General features: G+C 31.9%; 3 protein-coding genes across 4 annotated transcripts; all 3 read left to right on the top strand.

Annotated features, from left to right (window-relative positions):
• The first annotated feature begins 2,239 nt into the window (after positions 1 to 2,239).
• On the top strand, positions 2,240 to 3,961 carry LOC114424590 (small ubiquitin-related modifier 1-like). Of its 2 annotated transcripts, none has more exons than XM_028391455.1 (4): positions 2,240 to 2,383; positions 2,481 to 2,582; positions 2,939 to 3,088; positions 3,729 to 3,961. In XM_028391455.1, exons 2-4 carry the CDS (start codon positions 2,487 to 2,489, stop codon positions 3,801 to 3,803), a joined length of 321 nt encoding a protein of 106 aa, XP_028247256.1. In that variant the 5' UTR covers positions 2,240 to 2,383; positions 2,481 to 2,486; the 3' UTR covers positions 3,804 to 3,961. The 2 variants fall into 2 exon arrangements, with proteins under 2 accessions (XP_028247256.1, XP_028247257.1); XM_028391456.1 differs by having other exon boundaries at positions 2,307 to 2,329.
• A 1,466-nt stretch (positions 3,962 to 5,427) lies between these two features.
• LOC114421674 (TBC1 domain family member 13-like) lies at positions 5,428 to 10,434 on the top strand. The gene is made up of 9 exons (XM_028387727.1): positions 5,428 to 5,946; positions 6,057 to 6,149; positions 6,790 to 6,894; positions 7,316 to 7,465; positions 8,008 to 8,106; positions 8,212 to 8,340; positions 8,989 to 9,168; positions 9,652 to 9,768; positions 10,033 to 10,434. Exons 1-9 carry the CDS (start codon positions 5,659 to 5,661, stop codon positions 10,192 to 10,194), a joined length of 1,323 nt encoding a protein of 440 aa, XP_028243528.1. The 5' UTR covers positions 5,428 to 5,658; the 3' UTR covers positions 10,195 to 10,434.
• A 1,310-nt stretch (positions 10,435 to 11,744) lies between these two features.
• On the top strand, positions 11,745 to 18,062 carry LOC114421673 (actin-related protein 2/3 complex subunit 4). The gene is made up of 8 exons (XM_028387726.1): positions 11,745 to 12,017; positions 12,115 to 12,180; positions 12,280 to 12,332; positions 12,536 to 12,563; positions 16,230 to 16,304; positions 17,113 to 17,217; positions 17,301 to 17,390; positions 17,742 to 18,062. Exons 1-8 carry the CDS (start codon positions 12,015 to 12,017, stop codon positions 17,829 to 17,831), a joined length of 510 nt encoding a protein of 169 aa, XP_028243527.1. The 5' UTR covers positions 11,745 to 12,014; the 3' UTR covers positions 17,832 to 18,062.
• The last annotated feature ends 1,839 nt before the right edge of the window (positions 18,063 to 19,901 follow it).

The raw sequence follows: 19,901 nt of genomic DNA, 5'->3' as shown, positions 1-19,901 counted from the left end.
GTTACGTGGCATTTTTTTATTTTTAATTTGATTTCAAAGGTATGTTATTTATTTATTTTAAATAATATTATTACTTATATTTAATTCATCCTAATTTGAATTTGAATTTTAAATTTTGAAGTATTGCGATGAATTTAGAAGACGTAGAATAATGTATTTTGATTTTAATAATTTATTTTATAATAAGCTTTATCGTTTTAATTTTATTTAACGAAATAAAACTAATGAATATATCTTTCACCAGAGTTTTTTTTTGTTAACATAGTTGATGTCATATTGTCTTCATTATATAACAATAATGATATTTTTTAATATTATATATTTATATTTTTAATTCTATTTTAATTTAAACATCATTATATACAATAATTTATTTGATGAAAAAATTTACTTTTTTTTCCCTCTTACGTTCCGATCTAACACATTTACTCTTTAAACCTTTGTGTACTTATTATTATCTTGGTAGTGATTTCATATAAGGGTTAGACAGACTTACCCCTGTAATGATTTTTTTCTTTATATAAAAAATCATTATTATTAAATGCCACCGAGGACCAAGGTTCCCCCAAATACTTTAAAGATAATACCTATCGCGTCTACTATTGTTTTATTTAAATTTAATGTCATTTTTTGACAATTATATTTTATAATTATTTTATTTTGATATATTAAGTTTTAAAATTTCTTCAAAATATATAATTTTGATCATTTATTCAAATTCCACAGTTGTCTTTGTTGTGTTTTATTGGCTTTATATGTTATGTCCAGCATGGTGTGTCCAAGCTCACTATCCAGAATTTGCACTTTTACATGGAAAAGTATTGTGTTCAAGATTCTAGCAAAAAAAGAAATAATATATATATATATATATATATATATATGATAATATTTTCTTAAAATTTATTATTTGATTACATAGATATTATATATGCAAAATTTGATATTAATCACAAATCATTTGCTACATCATTCATATAGATTAAAATCGATATAATATAAAAGTTTTAAGATATACTAGAATATGAATTATTTGATTATCTTTTTGTTGTTATTCAATTTTGACACTGACAATCTTAATAATATGTAAATATAATTTAACAATTAGATCAATAAAAATTATATTTTATATGAAGTTATAGAAATGATAGAACTGTTATTAAAGTTACATTAGGGTAGGAACGATTTTTTTGGTACCATCTAAAACAAGGAATGCTATGCACTTTCTGTTTCTCTCTCTCTTTTGATTGGTCTGTGAAAATCACTGCCCAAATATTGGTTTGAAAAAATAGTAATTAAAGTTCATTAATTATTAGTGCAAGGGAAGGGGTCTTAGGTTTGAATAATAAGTAATTGAAGTGTAGATAGTGCAATGGAATGATGTCACATTTTCACATGAATATGAATGAGGAATAATGAAGAGAAATGGGCATAACATGACATGTATGTGGGTGTATAACACAGGCTAACTTGCCAAAAACACTCAAGGAATTATAGGATATGGTGGACTGTAGGTACTGTAAAATTATGCAGAAAAATAGAACAAGAGGGTATTTTGGTGGCTGATCGAATAGTTTTCTGCTTTCTTTCTTTTCTCTTTCACATTTCAGGCACATATAGATGAATGACTCTTAGACTACAAGAAGTTACAATTAGATAAAGAGTCACAACAATAATTGATAATAATAGACAGCACATTACTCATACAACAAAACCTATGTAAAAATCACAGTGTATTTGTTTTATTTTTGAATTCTCATGACATCATCCGAATGTAAATAAAAGTTTGCTAGTTAAGAGATCTAATTTAGTTAGTTGAGTAGGATGTGTGAGTTATTCTAAACTCCCTAAATCAATCTCTATAAATAAATAAAAAGTTTACTTCTGATTAAATTTACATTTTACACTGTAAAATAGAACCTCAAAAGTTTGCTTATATTTTGATTTATTTATTTATTTTTACCATTTTCTTCTTTTGTATAAAAAAGCAAAGTTTTAAAGAAATTGAGAACGCTTTTAATTAATCACAGGTCAACTTCAAGTACCTTTGTTTAGTATAGGCTTGTTGCACTAGCAATAATAGAAAGAATGACAACATTGAAAGCTGTCATGCTCTGTCACAAAGAGAATCAATTCCCTCTGCAGTAAGAATAGCAATTGAACACCAATTTGAAAATGTGCCGCGCAGAGACTTTATTTGAAATTGTATGAAACAATACATCACTCACGTAACTTCTTTCATTAGCACCTTTTATTAGAAAACTGAAAGAAGCACTACAAGTTACAACCACAACCATATATATCAATCAAGAGTTTCAACTTTCCCCAACTGGTGTGGTTTTCTTCTCTTCCTTTGTCACCGATTCAAGAATAAAACAAATTGCATGTACCCCTCTTCAACTTTAGTGTGGTTTTGTTTGAATTAATGTTCTATTTTCCCACTCATCTAAAATGTTTTGTGCAATTTTCAATTGCATGTGCAGAAGAACATGGCTACCTCCAGAGGTCGACCACCTAAGAGAAAATCCCCAGATGATAATGAGGCTACTGATAATATCCAAATCAATTTTTCTATCATAGATCAGGTGTATGCATTACTTTTTCTACAATAATCCTTTATTTTCTAACTATTGCTTTGGAAAAACTCTTGATTCTAAGATTCAAAGTTCTAACAAGTAAAACTACCTTTCCCTATATCTTATTGAAGAATCAATAGAAAAATTACTTGCCTTTTTTTTGGATGGGCAAAATGTTATTGAAGTTGTTAATGTTAATTTTTTGCTAGCGGGAAAATTGAATTCACCACTTTTTTCTTCCTTTCTTCTCTTTTTATCACCAAAACAACCTTATAACTCCTAAAACCATTTTCGTGCCTAAAATTTGTATATTAATAATTTAATACAACATTTGAGTTCTCATCTTTTTTTCTTGTTTCCCTTAGGATGGGCGCCATATGTACTTCAAGGTGAATCACAACTTGGAGTTAATTAAGGTATTCAAAGATTTCTGTGAGCGAAAGAACTTGGAATACGAGACAATGCAGTTCCTATGCGATGGTATTCACATTAAGGGAAAACATACACCAAAAATGGTTAGTTTCTTTCGTAACATGTCATGTCACACAAAGTTTGGGTTTTTTTTTTTTACTGTGCTATACGTTGAACCAATTCATAAGATGTGCTCAGTTTTCATCTGTTCAGGGTCCATGTTTGGTGCTTGTTTCAATTTCTAGGAGATTAGGCTTAGCATAAGGCTCTTAAAAAAAGTATCTTGGCATAAGGTTTTTTCTTCTTAATTTTCATACTTTCTAGTATCACACGATTTGTTTTGCTTCTTTATTTAGTTGAGATTATGATTAATATAAATAAGACATGAAAATGTACAGGAAATCAGAAAGGCTTGCCCTGTTCAATATTCTTGCATGACTTTGTCTTTTTTGGGAATACCCCTTCAGTTTACTTCAATTCGTGGATTTTTTTATTTTTTTTTACCTTCTTTACGTCTCATAGGACACTTTAATTTGTGAAAATGAAAATTAATATTGAACTTTTTTTCTTACTCAAAATTAATATTGAGCTGTGCATCATCCGTATTTCCCTTTGTTAGTGTGCATCTACTGCTTGTGTAGAAGTAATATTCGATCAGATCTCATTTTTTACGTATAGTTCTTTATTTTTTTCAAACAACTAACTTATAGTTTAAATTTTTATATTTATGTAACTTGACTTCAGCTTAATATGGAAGATGATGCTGAGATCTTTGCCGCGACACATCAAGTTGGAGGTGGTGGTGACATGAGATGTTAGGACATGGTTGTTTTATTAGTGCTTGGAGTTTGTTTGTTTAACTGATATGGTACATTATCAGAAAAATAATAATACGCAATTTAACTGTTTGTAAATGGAACTTACATGTTAAACTTGAGTAGTAGTAACTAATGAATGTACTGCTGATAAAAAAAAAACTAATGAATGTACTAAACACTAAAAAAAATGGATGTACTAAACAAAATTGAAGACTAATTAAGGAGAATATTTTTTAGGGTTTTTTTTATTTGTTACTGACTTTTTTTATTTGATATGATTTGAAAGATATATTATATATTTCTTTTAAATATTATTATTTAAAGTTAATTCATCCTAGTTTGACTCTTGAATATTGTAGTATTGTAATGAAATTAAAATACAAAATAATGTATTTTGATTTGAATAATTTATTTTTTTTATATATTTTTCAGTTTTATAAGTTTGATTTAATTTATTTAGTTTGAATAACCTTTATCATACTTTTTTTATTGACATACGTGGTGTCATTATTATATTATAGTAATTATATTTTATCTTAAAAAACAATAATGATCTTTTATCTTATATATATATATAATTTTAAATTCCATTTAAATTTAAAAACATTGCGTAATGTATGAAAAATTCACTTGTAAATTGAATGTTTAATTTGCCTTAAAACCTTTAGCATTTGAAGCATACTAAGGGCGTATCCATACAAACTTCCAATATCAAAGCCTAATAAAATAAAATAAAACAATCATTGCGAGTGAAACATGTGATATTGTAGGAACACCTTTACAAACTTCTAGTCCATGACAGTCACCTCATCCTTCACTGGTATAATAATACATGAATAATATTCTTTAAGGAGATAACGAATCTAAACCATATATAATTTACTGAAGTAATACAAAGCATCACTCAATTAATCCAACGTTCATTAAAACTCATATCCCCATCATAGCCTTCAAGAAACCCTAAATAAGTTTATGCTAAGCTTTTGCTAATATCAATCCTCAAAACAACTTAATACCACGTACTATTTCTTTCCTGAATTTTTTCAGGAATTTTTATTTTGATTCCTGAACTATTTGGATTTTTATTGGGTCTATAGTCTTGTAAAATTTTTGTAATTGAGTTTCTAAGTTAGGAAAATGGCAACAAAAACAACAATTTATAGCAATCTCATTAACTCTAAGAACTCAATTACAAATTATAAAAGATAAAAAAATCATTTTTTTTAGTTTAAGAACTTAATTAGATAAGGAACATCCTCATCTATTAAATCTTAAAATTTTAAGCAAACTTTATATTTATGATTAAATAAGATTATCTTGGATAAGATATTTTAATTAATTTTTCTTTATTAACGGAAAACTTATTTAGTTATTGGATAAATTATTTTTTTAATAATTTTTAATGTTGTCTAAAATAATATTTTTTAAAATGTTAATTTTTAGTTATTAATTTTTTATATTTTGTTTTACTTTTATCTCAATATTTTTTTCTGTTTTTTTAACAAATTATATTTTTATTATTTTTATGTGATTTTATACTTTTCAATTATTTTATTAGTTAATTTTATGCAACACTCATAATATAATCAACTAATTTTTTCTTCATTCTAAATGTTACATGCACTATTTACTCATTTTATAAATTCCGTACTAACATGACATATGATATAGTTAAATTTTTAGAAATTAAATTAAGAATCAAAGTAGATTGGTGAGAATAATTGGAGAGTTGCTAGTTCATCCATGTGATCAACCTCGCACGGCCATGTTGATGTTACCAATGCAATGTGCTTCGCTGTTCATCTCTCCCATCACGATTGACAAACCCTAACCCTAACCCTAATCACCCGACCAGCATGGTGAAGAATAAGGTCCCCGATTGGCTCAACAGCTCTATATGGTCCTCATCATCGCCGTCGTCCCCTCCCTCCTCCGCCGTCGCCAGCCCCTTCGAACAGCCACCGCGTCCTCCGTCTCCCGCCGTCGTGACCCCCTTTGAACCACCGCCTCCGCGTCCTCCGTCGCCTCCCTCCGTCCACGATCCTCCGCCGACGCAGAGAATCGATGATTCGCCGCGGGAAGATCACGGCGACGGCTTTCGTTCCGCGCACGATGTGTCTCGCCAGGCGCAATTGCTGGCCGAGGTTACTTCCTTATGCCTTCGCTTGCTTTTGTAAAACGACATTGAAAGTTTAGTTGATTAGTGCGTTTAGTAAGAGTGTTGATTTTGTGATGGTTTTTTGGTTTGGTTCAGTTGTCGAAGAAGGTGGTGGATATGAGCGAGTTGCGGAGCCTCGCGTGTCAAGGTATTCCTGATGCTGCTGGGATACGTTCTACTGTGTGGAAGGTTAGGTTTCCTTTTCATTCTGTTTTTTTCCCTACATTTAGTCTTTTTTTTTAGAGTTTAATTTCCTTGCACTATTACTGTAGAGATTTTTACATTATCAACCGATGAAAAATCATTTCAAATAAGACTTTTAAAATAGAAAGTCTATAAACTTACCATTTGTGACAATTTGAAATTGGATCATAGATTCACACTCTGTGTATTTTAGTTAATAGTTATTACAGTGTCAGTGCATTCTATTTAATTTTTTTAATGTCTTCTTTTATTTGTGTGTGATGAAATAGATACTATCGTTAAATCCAGCTTAAGTGGTTGTTTGGTGTGGATAGGAATGTAATGACGCTTGAGTTGATATTTAAATAAATAAAGAAAAGGAATAGAAAATTAATTTCTGATATTTTTAGGTGAATTAGGTTTATTTAGGAAAAATGGAAGGGATGTGTGTTTGAAATCATTTAACTGAATATGCGAGTGGCTTATTCCCATTCCAATCCAACCAAACTGGTCATGTGTTCATAAGTCTAAGTAAGGATATGGTTTGGTTGCTATTGGTTAGTCAAGAGTGTTTTCCATTATTGATGGAAAGATGGAAGTGAAATCATGGAATGCTGTTGCAATTTATGCTTATTGATACTTGCAGCTTTTGCTTGGATATCTTCCACCAGATCGAGGGCTTTGGTCAGCTGAATTAGCAAAGAAGCGGTTTCAGTACAAACAATTCAAAGAGGAGATTTTCATGAATCCTGTAAGTTAGTTGCTTTGGGAGGTCTGGTGCCTTAGTGTTATCATCTCATTGTTTTTGTTGAACTTTAAACTGACTTTTTTTTTGGGGGGGGGGGGGTGGCGGGGATTGAAGGCATAAGATCATATGATAAATAACTGAAAACTGCCAGTGGTTGAACTAAAGCTGTAGATAACATTTCTTTGCACATTATCACATTGATTCTTATGACAGACTATGGTTTGTAGAAGAGAGATAATTCTAAGGAATCTGTTGTCACATTAATTGTTTGAATTTAATTGTAATTTACTTTGTTCTTTCTGTCACAATGATAGGGTGCATGTGTGTCCAAGTGGAATTTTTTCGGAATTATTGATTGTTAATGCATGTTCTATTCTCTTTGCTTTATCTATTTGGCTCTCTGAATGTTTCTGTGGCTAGCTAGTCAGAAATCACAAGGAAGATGTACAACTCGGCAAATTGTGATACTGATGATGCCAGCTGTGCGAGGGCGTTGCTCTCTAGATCAGAAATCACTCATGGGGAGCATCCTTTGAGTCTGGGGAAGACCAGCGTATGGAATCAGTTCTTCCAGGTAGAATGCAAAGTGCACTAGTACTTATTATTTAAAGGGAAAACCATCAGATACCTTCCAGCTTAAAACTGTTGGTGGTATTCTATAATCTAGAGGTAGGTGAAAGTCTCAAAACGCTCAAGGAATTATTGAACATGGTGGACTGTACTGTAGGTACTGTAAAATTATGCAGAAAAATAAAACAAGGAGAATATTTTTGGGGCTGAATTCTCTTTCACATTTCAGTAGCACATACACATATATTTATAAATAGATAACTCTTAAACTACAAGAATTTACAATGAGAAAAGAGTCACAACTCAATGGTAAAGAGTCCCAACAATTATTGACTTTTATTGATAATAATGGACAGCACAATATTACCAATGCATTTTGATAATGTTGCATACATTCCATTAATGGTCTTGCTGCTGTCAATATTTTAATCTTTAAGGAACTCGTGTCCATTATTGTATCACAATTATATAAATCTCATGCTAATGCACTATAATACTCTGTGCAATGGCTGTTGTGAAGCAAATTTCCGTCTTTGCATTTTGTAGGATACAGAGATCATAGATCAAATTGACCGAGATGTAAAGCGCACTCATCCTGATATGCACTTTTTCTCTGGTGATTCCCAATTTGCAAAATCTAATCAGGTTTTTCCTTTATTTGTCTTGAAATTTATACAAACTCCAAGTTCAAGTCTTTTTCTTGAGTGAACCCTTGATTAATTATTACTATTTTTCGGGGGGGATTTTCAGGAGGCTTTGAAGAATATATTAATTATTTTTGCAAAGTTAAACCCGGGTGTAAGATATGTGCAAGGAATGAATGAGATATTGGCTCCTCTATTCTACGTGTTCAAAAATGACCCAGATGAGGAAAATGCAGTGAGTATTTGATAAACTATTTTAAGTTTTTGTTTTATGATCTATCAAGGGTTTGCATTATCAAACACCTGATTCTCTGTTATTGTCCTTGATTGAATTCATTCTCTGTTAACACTACTTGCCATAGTATGTTCATTTTAATTGTATTTGTGTTTTCTAAAGACTAATTGGTTCAAATTTCATTTTTTCTTTTTGATTTTGCAAATTTCATTTGAAAAAGTGTTTTTCCTCTTATTCTTTTCTGATCAGATGCACTGTATGCATACATTCTAAAAAGTTCATGTTTCCTCGTTCATTTGCCTGATACTTTCCAGTGTATGCTTTAATAGAAGAATGGTCTGCAAGAATGGGGAAAGGGAAGACAAATAAAAAATTCAGGTGTGACAAGTGAAAAAGTAATCATTGCTAACTTAGGGGAATTGGGACAATAAATTTTACCAAATGTAATACAGCATTGCCCTGTATACATAAAATAGAAAATATGTGAAATAATTAATATGACCTTGGGAATGTTGATTTTGTTGTAAACAATTTGCATAGGTGGCAATATGGTGGAGTAATGTAGATTCATAATACTGTCATGTTCCTTTGTATTTCTATTGTATTATTGGTTAACTCTGCTCAACAGTTCCCTATTATAATTTGCAGGCCTTTGCTGAAGCAGATGCATTCTTTTGTTTTGTTGAGCTATTGAGTGGGTTTCGAGATAACTTTGTTCAGCAACTCGACAATAGTGTTGTGGGAATCCGTGCAACTATTACGAGATTGTCCCAGCTTTTGAGAGAACATGATGAAGAGCTGTGGCGACATCTTGAGGTCACTTCTAAGGCAAGACAGTTTCTAGTATATATTCTTGATATTATTCTATCTTCTCACAGTTCCCTTTCAGTTTAAATTTGGAAATATTACGAGAGGATAGGCATTTCTGTTTAAGTATTTTAATTCTTGATATTATAGTTATTAGTTATTTATTTGTACATTGCATGATTGCAATATCTACTGTTATGCTAACATTGTGTGCTGCTCTGTTATAAATTTGTTTAATAAGCTAAATAATAAATAAACAAGAGAGTGTGGCTCCTTCCTGCTTCATTATGACCTTCTCTATGTTAGAATTGTTATTTTGGCCACTTTTTTTCTGTCTGTCAGTACTGTTTTATGTTTGTCAACTAGTTAAGTGACCGTCTTTTGACTAATCATCATAATACTTTTTTGCGTGCACACCTGCTGGATGATTCAACCAATGTATTTTTGCTTTTGGTTATTGAACAGTTTATCAGATGGGTCATGTTTTCTGGTTCTGAATGTCAGGTCAATCCTCAATTCTATGCATTTAGGTGGATTACTCTCCTGCTGACTCAGGAATTCAATTTTGCTGACAGCCTTCACATTTGGGACACTCTTTTAAGCGATCCAGATGGTCCTCAGGTACAATTCATATTTAACCTTGTACTATAATCGACAGGCATTTAAACTTATGGCCCACTGCCTCTTGTATAAAAAACTATATAGCTACTTGATACTTTTACTTGACAAAAGAAAGAGGAGAAAATTTGGCTTTACATGAGTAGTTCAAGGGAGCAAACCATTAACTAGAAGATGAAGACAAATTTAAGTTTTTATCAACTGTATATTTTGCTATTAGACTGCTTTTACAAGTTGTTTTTTTCATAATGGTGATCCACTCTGCAGGAGACTCTTCTTCGGGTATGCTGTGCAATGCTGGTTCTCGTTCGTAAGCGCCTCCTTGCGGGTGATTTCACTTCTAATCTCAAGTTGCTGCAAAATTATCCCACCACAAACATTAGTCATTTGCTCTATGTTGCCAACAAGTTTCGTGTACAGTCAGTCTAATGTTGCATTTTGCTCTTCTATCTCTAGTTTCTCTTTCAAATTCAATGCCTGTAAATGACTTTTAAGTGTGAGACTCACAGCAATGCCGGTTTATTTATTTGTTTTTACTTATAATTTGTACGTATTTTTTCTTGGGTGGTGGGGTCAATGTGAGTTTGGGCCTTGGTGAAATACGCTTGTAATAGCAGGAACTTATTTTAATTTTTTTAATTTTTACTCTAGGTTATTTTAACTTTTTCACTTCGTGAGCTTGGTGAAATGCGCATACTGTCCACTCTTAAATGAACAATTAATTGCTAGGACATTAGGTAAGGCAAGTTATCCATGTATTATACAGATATTTTTAAATTTAAACAAAATGTAATTTATACATAAAATAAATTGAAGTGATAAGACTTTTTAAATTGAGGAGAAAACTATAGAAATAAGTTATCAAAATCTTAACACATCAATAAGATATTTAAATTTTTAAAATTGAGGAGAAAATTATAGAAATAATTTATAATTTTATTTAGAAAGGAAGGATATACTTTGGAATGTATCAATATTTAAAGTTTAAATTAAGCAAACTGAAATCAAATTTAAGAAATAATTTTTTAAAATAAAAAATTAAATGAATAATTTTTTCTGGAAGTTAATGATTAAAGTGATTAGTGTTTATGGTTTTTTTCTTAAACATAATACTAGAATATTTATAATACTCACATATTTTGTTCAATTAATTGTATTAGATTCCCTTGATTTTAAAAATTAAAACAAGGTTTTATTTTGAAATTAATCTATGAACTTAAAATGTGAAGGTATTTAATTGGGAAAGGATAATGCTGTAAAATGGTTCTACATTTTAATTAATAAATGTTCTATCTAATATGTATTTTTTAATTTGTGTTCGATGTATTTTATTTTAAATGAATAATTATTTATTTTTCTATCTTAAGGAATTTTTTTTTAAAATATGTCAAAAATCCCACGTTAACTAATGATATAGTCAAAATAAAGCATATATGTGAGATAATTTTTATTTTAAAAATCAATTTTGAAAGGTTGACAAATGTCTCAAATTCAAATTCTAAAATGACATCAAAACCTATATTAGTAATTGTTGTTAAACTTATCAAATCACTTGTTATCGGACCATTATTGAAGCTAGCCGTTCAAATATATTTAGTCGTATAATAATGCGATCAAAATAAAATATATAAATAATTATCATTGAGCCACTTGCAAAATCATTATAAGACCACCTTGTTTAATTCTATTTAGGCACGAGATGTTTAATCATAATATAAAGTTGTGTATTAAGATTTTACATCGACTAGTAATATAATAAAAAAATAATATATAAGTAGAGATAATCTTTACCTTATAAGAGTTATTTGAAAACAAGTAAATAATTCAATGATTGACATCAAGTAATAAAAATATTTATTTAAAAATTAATTCATTTTAATTGTAATTCAACACTTTTTTTATAACAAATGATTTTTTTTATTAAATTTAAAAAGAGTAAGCTTATAAGAATAAAAAAAAAAAACTAAAGAGAAAGATCAAAGATGAAAATAGAAAAGGCTATGGAAGTAGGTGTATTGTTGTTTTTTGTGTTGGGGTCAGTCATAATCCGTCAAAGGCACACCGCACCGAAGCGAATCTAGCGTAGTTGGTGAAATTCCTGATCCCCACTGGACGGAGTTTTTGTTGCTTTTTTCTCTCATTCATTTCCTTAATCCTCTCTTACACTCTACGACTACTCTTCCATTCTATCGTCACTCATTCCCAAACGAAACGAAACGCAGCGTTTCTTCAGATTCAGACCCAAACTCATGGTACGCTACGCTCTTATCAATCCCCTCAATCATCGTATCTTCTTTACACTAAACTCTGTTTGTACAATTATATAAACACACCGTTTTTGCGTTTCAGGCAAATACGTTGCGGTTATACTTGACCTGCATTCGGAACACGCTCGAGGCCGCAATGTGCCTCCAGGTATCACTTCTTCTTCGTTAACGCCACTCTCAATATTTGTTTATTTTCGCATCGATAAATAATCACGTGTTGTGTTGTTCTTCTTCGCTATGGTTCCAGAACTTTCCGTGTCAAGAAGTCGAAAGGCATAACAAGCCCGAGGTTGAACTCAAGTATGCTGTCTCTCTCTGCTTCATTGCACATTTGCTCCATTTTATTGTTTCCTTTTTATATTTTTATCTAAATCTAATTGATAATGGAAAACCATTTAAAATAAATTACCCATTTCACTTCCACATTTTCCATTTTTAATACGACGATTCTTATTAAAAAATCAAAGTGATCGAGTTTGTGAATTTTGTTGGTTTATGTGCAGGACCAGCCCCGAACTCCTGCTCAATCCCGTAAGATCCATCTCGTTTCATACTACTATGTAGTGATTTCTGCTTGGAATTTTTTTTTCTTTCCTACTTGCTTTACTAGTGCTAATTGGTGTGTGATTTAAGATGATCTTTGCTTTTCTTTTTCCTTGATAGTTATTAAGCCTGATGAAAAGAGAAATTAGGGTTCAAGTATTCTGTGTCGCAACTAGTTGATAGCAGATTTGTCCTTAGGCCAAAGAAAGTAGATAAGGCAAATGATGATTTATTGTTGGGTGTTTTATGTTAAGAATGAGATTGGTGTTCTATTTCTGTTTCTTCAAACCCCTTCCTTCTTCAGTGTTCTAACTGACCAGTATTTAGGATTGTGGGGTCTAGCTTTTTCGAAATTTGGGATACTTCACTACCAAGCTTCTGCTTGATAGCCTTGTTTGCACTCATATTGTTTATTGACTTTGTTCATTTCTTCAGATGTTTTTCTTGGAATTATAAGGTCCTTGTTAGGGCCATGGCTCAAAGCTTTTGCGAAGTGCTACACAATCAAGTTGTTACTTGTTGCCAATAGAGTTTGACAAATTAGAAGATCTTGTAAATGCCCTTTCTTTATATGTTTTCACATGCACCAATAAGTGGGAGAGGCTTAACCGTCTGTTTCTGCAGAGGTAATAGCTTGGGAAATTTGGTGCAGATAGCTTGCTTTTAGTTGGAAGGAATGGATTTGTGCTTCAGCAGTTTAGTTGATGGTGTTGTGATGAGCTGTTTCACAGATTCCAATTAGAAGGAAAGCTGGAGCTTGTAGGCACTGTGCTATATATTCTATAAAGTCCAGCATTTCTGGATTGAGTGGAGTGCTGGACTTCAAGACATATCTTATTCCACCATTTTCCTTGTGATGGAGGCTTTATGCAATTTATAATGCTAGCTTATGGAGATATTATAATTGGTTTCCAAAGCAATTTTCATCTGAAAGGGGGAAAATAACATGAAATGCAAAGGAGAAAAAATAACTGCAACATAAATGAATTCTCACACTCAAGAGGCCAGACAGAGAGAGAGAGATCAACATAGAAGGTTGTTTAGTGGGGAGGATGTGGGATGAAATAATATATCATTAGAATGACCGGATGCAATTGTTGTTTTTTTGGATAATAGTAGATATTTTTTATCAGCGAAAATATGAATTATATATTATATATACTGTAGATACAACAATTTAGCACCAGTGGTGCTGGTATACACAGCCCATAGGCATCCCCCCTCACAAAATCCAGAGAATCTTAACAAATACATTTGATATGTATAGTAGAAAGATTCTGTGGATTTATCCCTGAGTGATAGCCCCCACCTCAAAAAAATTTCCCACAACAGAAAATCCCCCTAGTGCTTTTCTACCCCACTCCTCCCCTTACAAAATTCATCCTCGCATTACTACTCCATCCTTTGAACAGGACATTAAAACCCCTTTCCAGTGTCTTCAGCCATGACCAAATGAAGAAAATTGCATCATCAAGAATTGTTTCCCCTCAAAATTCCTTGTTGTTAAAGATGTAATTGTTCCTATGACGCCAAATACACCATGTTACAGAAGCCCACAACACCATCCATCTCTGCCCATCAATTCTGCCGCATTCACAGTACCAATGTTGCAGAAAATGTTCCCTTGGCACCACCTGAACCACTGAGGCAACCCCAATCCATGAGTAACACTCCAGCCATATATCTCTTACCTTTTCACAGCTAAAAAATAGATGCCCTGCTGATTCCTCAACCCTCAAACATAGCGGTCATTTATAGTTTAGATCCCCCACAGGTATTTGTCTCAGACATAGATTTCTTCCGGTTGGCAGCCTATCCCTCACCAGCCTCCATATGAAATGACCTACCTTATTTGGGAATTTAACTTTCCACACCCTTTTGAGCATCTCCTCTTCAGAAGATCCAACTACCGCCTCATACAGCCATGCATAAGCCCTGCTAACAGTGTATAGATTTTCACTCACAGCCACCCACATCCGCCTATCCTGTTCACTTGGCCGAATACTATAATTATTCAGTTCAACCTGAAGAAATTTCTTCTCCAAACAAAAGCCCATTCCCAAGAAGATCCCCCCATAAAGCCCATCTGCGCTACTTTGCAGTTTTGTTGTTCAGACAAGACAAAAAGGCGCAATAAATTTTCTGCTAGCGGCTCCAGCCCCCCACCCATTCATCAGTCCAGAAATTCACCCTACTCCCACATCCAATTTTAAACCAGAATTCCATTCCTAAGAGAATCATCCTCCTGAAGCATGTTCCATCTCCACTTCCCTGGCAGTGCCATATTAAACAATTCCAAATCCCTAACTCCCAAGCCTCCTTGGGATTTTGGTAAACACCTTCCAATCTGAGACAAACACCCTGCCCAGCTTGCTTTTTGCTTCAAAATTTGGCCTGTACCACGTAAATTGCCTTCGCACACAAGGGATATCTTTCACTTCTAAAGCTTCAATCCACTTATTAAATTTCCGCATCACCCCTCCACCACACTCCCTCTGACTAAAACCCCTCCTCTCCGACGGTCTGCATAGACAGTAAAAGTCACCAATGAAAATCCAAAAGGCTGAATCAAGGGTCTCCTATAGCTATCTGATGTTTGCCCACTGCCTCCTCTTCATACCCAAATCACAAGGCGAGTATATATTCAGAACTGATACTTTTATTCCGCCAGCCTTCCTCTGCCCCTGCACCAGATTGAATCCATTTCCCACCACACTGTAGCTCAAAGAACTGATCACTCCAAATACACAACACCCCCCCCTGAGGCATTAACAGCTGGGCATTCTACCCACCTTACATTGCTGTCACCCCATAATGCTTGGCATAAACCCCTATCAATGTCACTCTTCTTAGTCTCCTGCAAGCAAAGCAGAGTGTTGTTGCCCGATCATGTGCAGAAGCAGAATATAGAGCTATGACTCTTGTTACTTGTGAATTGGTGTGGTTAAACAACTTCTTAAAAAATTAAAATTTTGTGATGTTCAGTAGATGAAGTTGTATTGTGATAATCAGACAGCTCTTCACATCGCTTCTAATCCTGTATTTCATGAGAGAACTAAACATATAGAGATTGATTGCCATTTTGTTTGGGAAAAACTGCAGTCCAAAGAAATCAGTATTGAATTTATTAACTCCAACAACCAGCTTGCAGATATCCTGATGAAGTCCTTGAGAGGTCCTCGGATCCACTTTATATGTTCCAAGCTTGGAGCACACAATTTATATGCTCCAGTTTGAGGGGGAGTGTTAAAGTTGTTTGATAATGTTTTATATTTCTAGCTTGTTGTAGAAGCTGTCCTGTAATCTGTCACCATAGGCTAGGCTGTAGCCTTCATCATGAACTATTTTTTGTACTATCTGTCAATTCTCATATATATATATATATATATATAATATACACACACAAACATCTCTCAGCAAACTAAGGCTGAGGATCCTTTTTGTGTGCATATTTTCATACTCAAACATTTCAAGTGTTGTTATGCATTAATGTCTTCTTTTAGTTTACCTTTCTAAATGATGTATACTTCATTAGGATCAAGCAGACTCTTGTAGGTGGTAGTTGTGTCTTAATAATTTCTTCTTTTACTCTTCCTTCCTAAGTGCCTTTTGCATCCATGCTTTATGGAAAAATGTGTGCAATTGTTGTTACAGGTTTTGATATGCCGAAATGAGGCTGAAAAATGCTTAATAGAAACATCTATCAATTCATTGCGGATAAGTCTCAAGGTAAATCTTTTTCTTTTTTGTGAGACTAATGTTTTGTTAAAATGATCTAAAATCGAGTCTCTGTCCACAATGGTGTAACAATTTGTTCCCCTAACTGGAAGGCTATTAACTTAATGATTTTTCTTTATGCTTCTTCCTCTTTTAAAAGTTTCCTTTTTTATAGTTCGCTGCTGTTAATGTACATCTCAACAATGTATAGAGCTTCAGAATGATGTGCTGTCCAGTCTGTACCTCTCTTGAATATTGAAACATGTTCTACTTAGTGTGTTGGAAATTTGGAATTACCAAATAGAGAATAGGTAGGTAGAGAAGGTGAGTAGAATTTGACAATAATAAGAGAAAAAATAGTTTCACTGTGCTTGGATGGACCACCAATAAGGTGGCTGAATCTGAAGTTAAAACTAAATTCAGCTGGGATGGCTGGAATTGATACTCAGGCACTAGGAGCATTTAAACTTTGTGCAACTGGTACCTGTCCAAAAAATATTAAATTTCAATTTAATACCTTTAGTGTCAGGGTCAGGACTGATAATCTTAGAAATTTCAATTTGAGGTCCATATATGATGACTAATGCAAAGTTGCTAACGAGTGTTATAGGATTTTGTCAGAACAAGTTGACTATATTCTATTATAAAGGTAGACTTCTTTATATCACCTTACAATTTAATTTTATCAGCAATTTATCAAACTAATCTTTGAATGAGAGTTTGTTTTCAAGCATTAAATTCACATATGAAATATACCAATATTCATTATAATTTGTGCCTAATTCATTGTTTTAATTTTATTCTGTTTCATCCTGTGCAGGTGAAGCAGGCTGATGAACTTGAAAACATATTGACCAAAAAATTTCTAAGATTTCTCTCAATGAGAGCCGAGGCTTTCCAAGTACTGAGGAGAAAGCCTGTTCAGGTTTAGCATTGATTTATATACTTCCATTTTTTTTGGTAACGTGTTAGTGATCATTGGTGTCATCCTGTTGCTTCTGTTGGCAGGGATATGACATTAGCTTCCTTATAACAAATTACCACTGTGAGGAGATGCAGAAGCACAAACTCATTGACTTTATTGTGCAATTTATGGAGGCAAGAATTTTGTTGACCCTATAACTTGGATTTGCATTTTATTTTGTGGCTTGTAGTAATTATCTAAATTAGAGATACTGTATCTATGGAGTGACTATGGAAAGCATCAGATAAGGTCCTATGGAACATGATTCTCCCATGGTATAAATAAAATATAAAAAATCAAACCACATTTTGATATTCTTTATTTTAGATGTTAGGTACTAGACCTTATACGACAACTTTCAAATGGGGTAAGGTTTGTAATGGTTTTGCTTACAGATTTTTCCTGCCAATTGCTTGTACTTGTGGTTGATATTTAGTGTAATCGACTTAAAAGATTTGCTGATAATAATGGCCGTCAAATTACAGGACATTGATAAAGAGATAAGCGAGCTCAAAATGTCGGTGAACACAAGGGGGAGGCTTGTAGCTACAGAGTTTCTGAAGCAGTTTATCTGATGGTTTAGAATAGTTAGAACTGCCAAATCCGTGTAAATTCTACTATTGCAGGTCTAGTTTCACTTATGAAGTGCTTGGTCCTTTGAGCCAATGGTTTGTGTTTTAATTATATTTAAAGAAGTGCAGAATAAATTTTGTAGAGTTTAGTACAGTATATAAAGAAAAATGACAAACCTGTATGTCACGCGGAGAAGATGAAGCTACAGAAGTTAGCAGTTAGCACATTTCCTTTCCCATGTCCCACGGTTTTTCGGTTTAGTAAAAACTTGTCAAAATAAACCGAGTCATTAATTTTTCTTTTTCCGATATAAAATTTATATATCGTTTTCACATCTGAAAGATTCCACCTGTATCAAATTTGACAATATCTTTAAATTTAAACATCTTGAAGACTAAATAATATTTAAATCTAAACATCTTAAATATTGGATAATATATTTAAATCTAAACAATATCTAAGATATTTGAAATTTGAATTTTTATAATGGCTCCAAGAGGAAAGAAGGGAAGTCTGTTGGTGAAATGAGAAGAATAAAAGGAAAGTTACCTAACCGAGTTTTCTGGGTCTTGGAATTCAAAACCATTTAAATGGGTTTTGTGAGACCTCCTCTCTTCCTCTCAATCCATGTGAATGGTCATTTGCCAAGGGAGACTAGCTTAATAGCTTTCATATTTTTACAGTGCAATAGTGAATGCGAAATGTGTTGAGAGAATGCAAAAATGTGGAAATTTCACATAAGCTTAATTATGAACTAGAGTAACTAGTATATGTATATGTGGAACAATCTAATTTTTTAATAAAATTATTGTTAGAGTGTAATGTTTATACAATCATGATGTAAAACAGTTATTTAATCATAAATTATTGTATAAATTATTTTAATATAATTATTTTAAAAGTTAATAAATTTATGGCATATGATATTGTTATATTAAAAAGATTATGTTGTTATAAGTTTTAGTATAATAATTAGATTTATTTAAATTAAAATGATTGTAATAATATATATTAGTATTTGAAATGTTTGTATGATACATTAAATTTGATTAAACTAATCAAATTAAGACGAGTAATGTCTTACTCGCGCGGTGTAACAATGTGTATGTTTTACTCAAGGGGTGTAACAATATGCATTGAGAAGGTAATTATCATAATATATAATAAATTTGCTAAAAATCAAGTTAACTATGTTTTATATAGTATAGTTGATAGTTGATTGTGTTTTTTATTTTTATTTTTACATATGATTACATAGAAATTAAACTCATTGAATCATCTCATTAGTTATTTTTATTTTTCTAAATTCAATGTTGCCTATATATAACTCCAAAAAATGTTTCCTATTTTTGTTTTATTTGTGAGAATCGAAAAACAATGAATGGATTGGATTTATAATAACTTACCTATCTTGTTTAACCTATTAAGATGGACCTAGTTTTGAAAAAAAAACATTATAGGTATATATTGATATAGTTTATTATATACTTTAATATTTATAAACTATTATATTAAAAAACACCTAATTATTAGTTAATTATTTTTAAAAAGTAAACTTTCCCCAAATTACACCGCTTGGCAGACGAGTAAATAAGTCTGAGTCAAAGCAAAAAGAAAAAACTCTTGCCTTCAAATATCTGCATTGCTGAATTAATTAAAAAGAAAAAATGATTTAGCATGGCTTGATTATACTTAAATTAAAATAGGTATGCTACACAAGAATAAAATTTTTACGGAAAAAATTTAATCTGATCTAACTTAATTTAATCTAATTACTTTTACAAAATAAAATTTTCTGAATCACTCCACCTGGATGAGTAAATAAGTCAAAGTTAAACTATCCAAATCTCACCTCACCTCAATGTTAAAGGTATTCAAATTTTCAATTGATCTAAAATAAAAAAATATTAATAAAAACTAAAAATCAATCCAAATCGATTCTTTTTAATTTGTTTGAATGATTTTTTCTCAAATAAATTAACTCAATTTGTGGTTTGTGTTTTTGAAACAAAAAAAAAAATCACAACACATATTATTTTAATGTTGTGTTTTTAAGTGTATATAATTTGAGT

Source organism: Glycine soja, chromosome 8 (assembly GCF_004193775.1).
Source record: "Glycine soja cultivar W05 chromosome 8, ASM419377v2, whole genome shotgun sequence".
In the NCBI taxonomy this organism is placed as follows: Eukaryota; Viridiplantae; Streptophyta; class Magnoliopsida; order Fabales; family Fabaceae; genus Glycine; species Glycine soja.
Note: the sequence above shows the minus strand (reverse complement) of the source record. Positions and strands in the feature narration are given on the sequence as shown.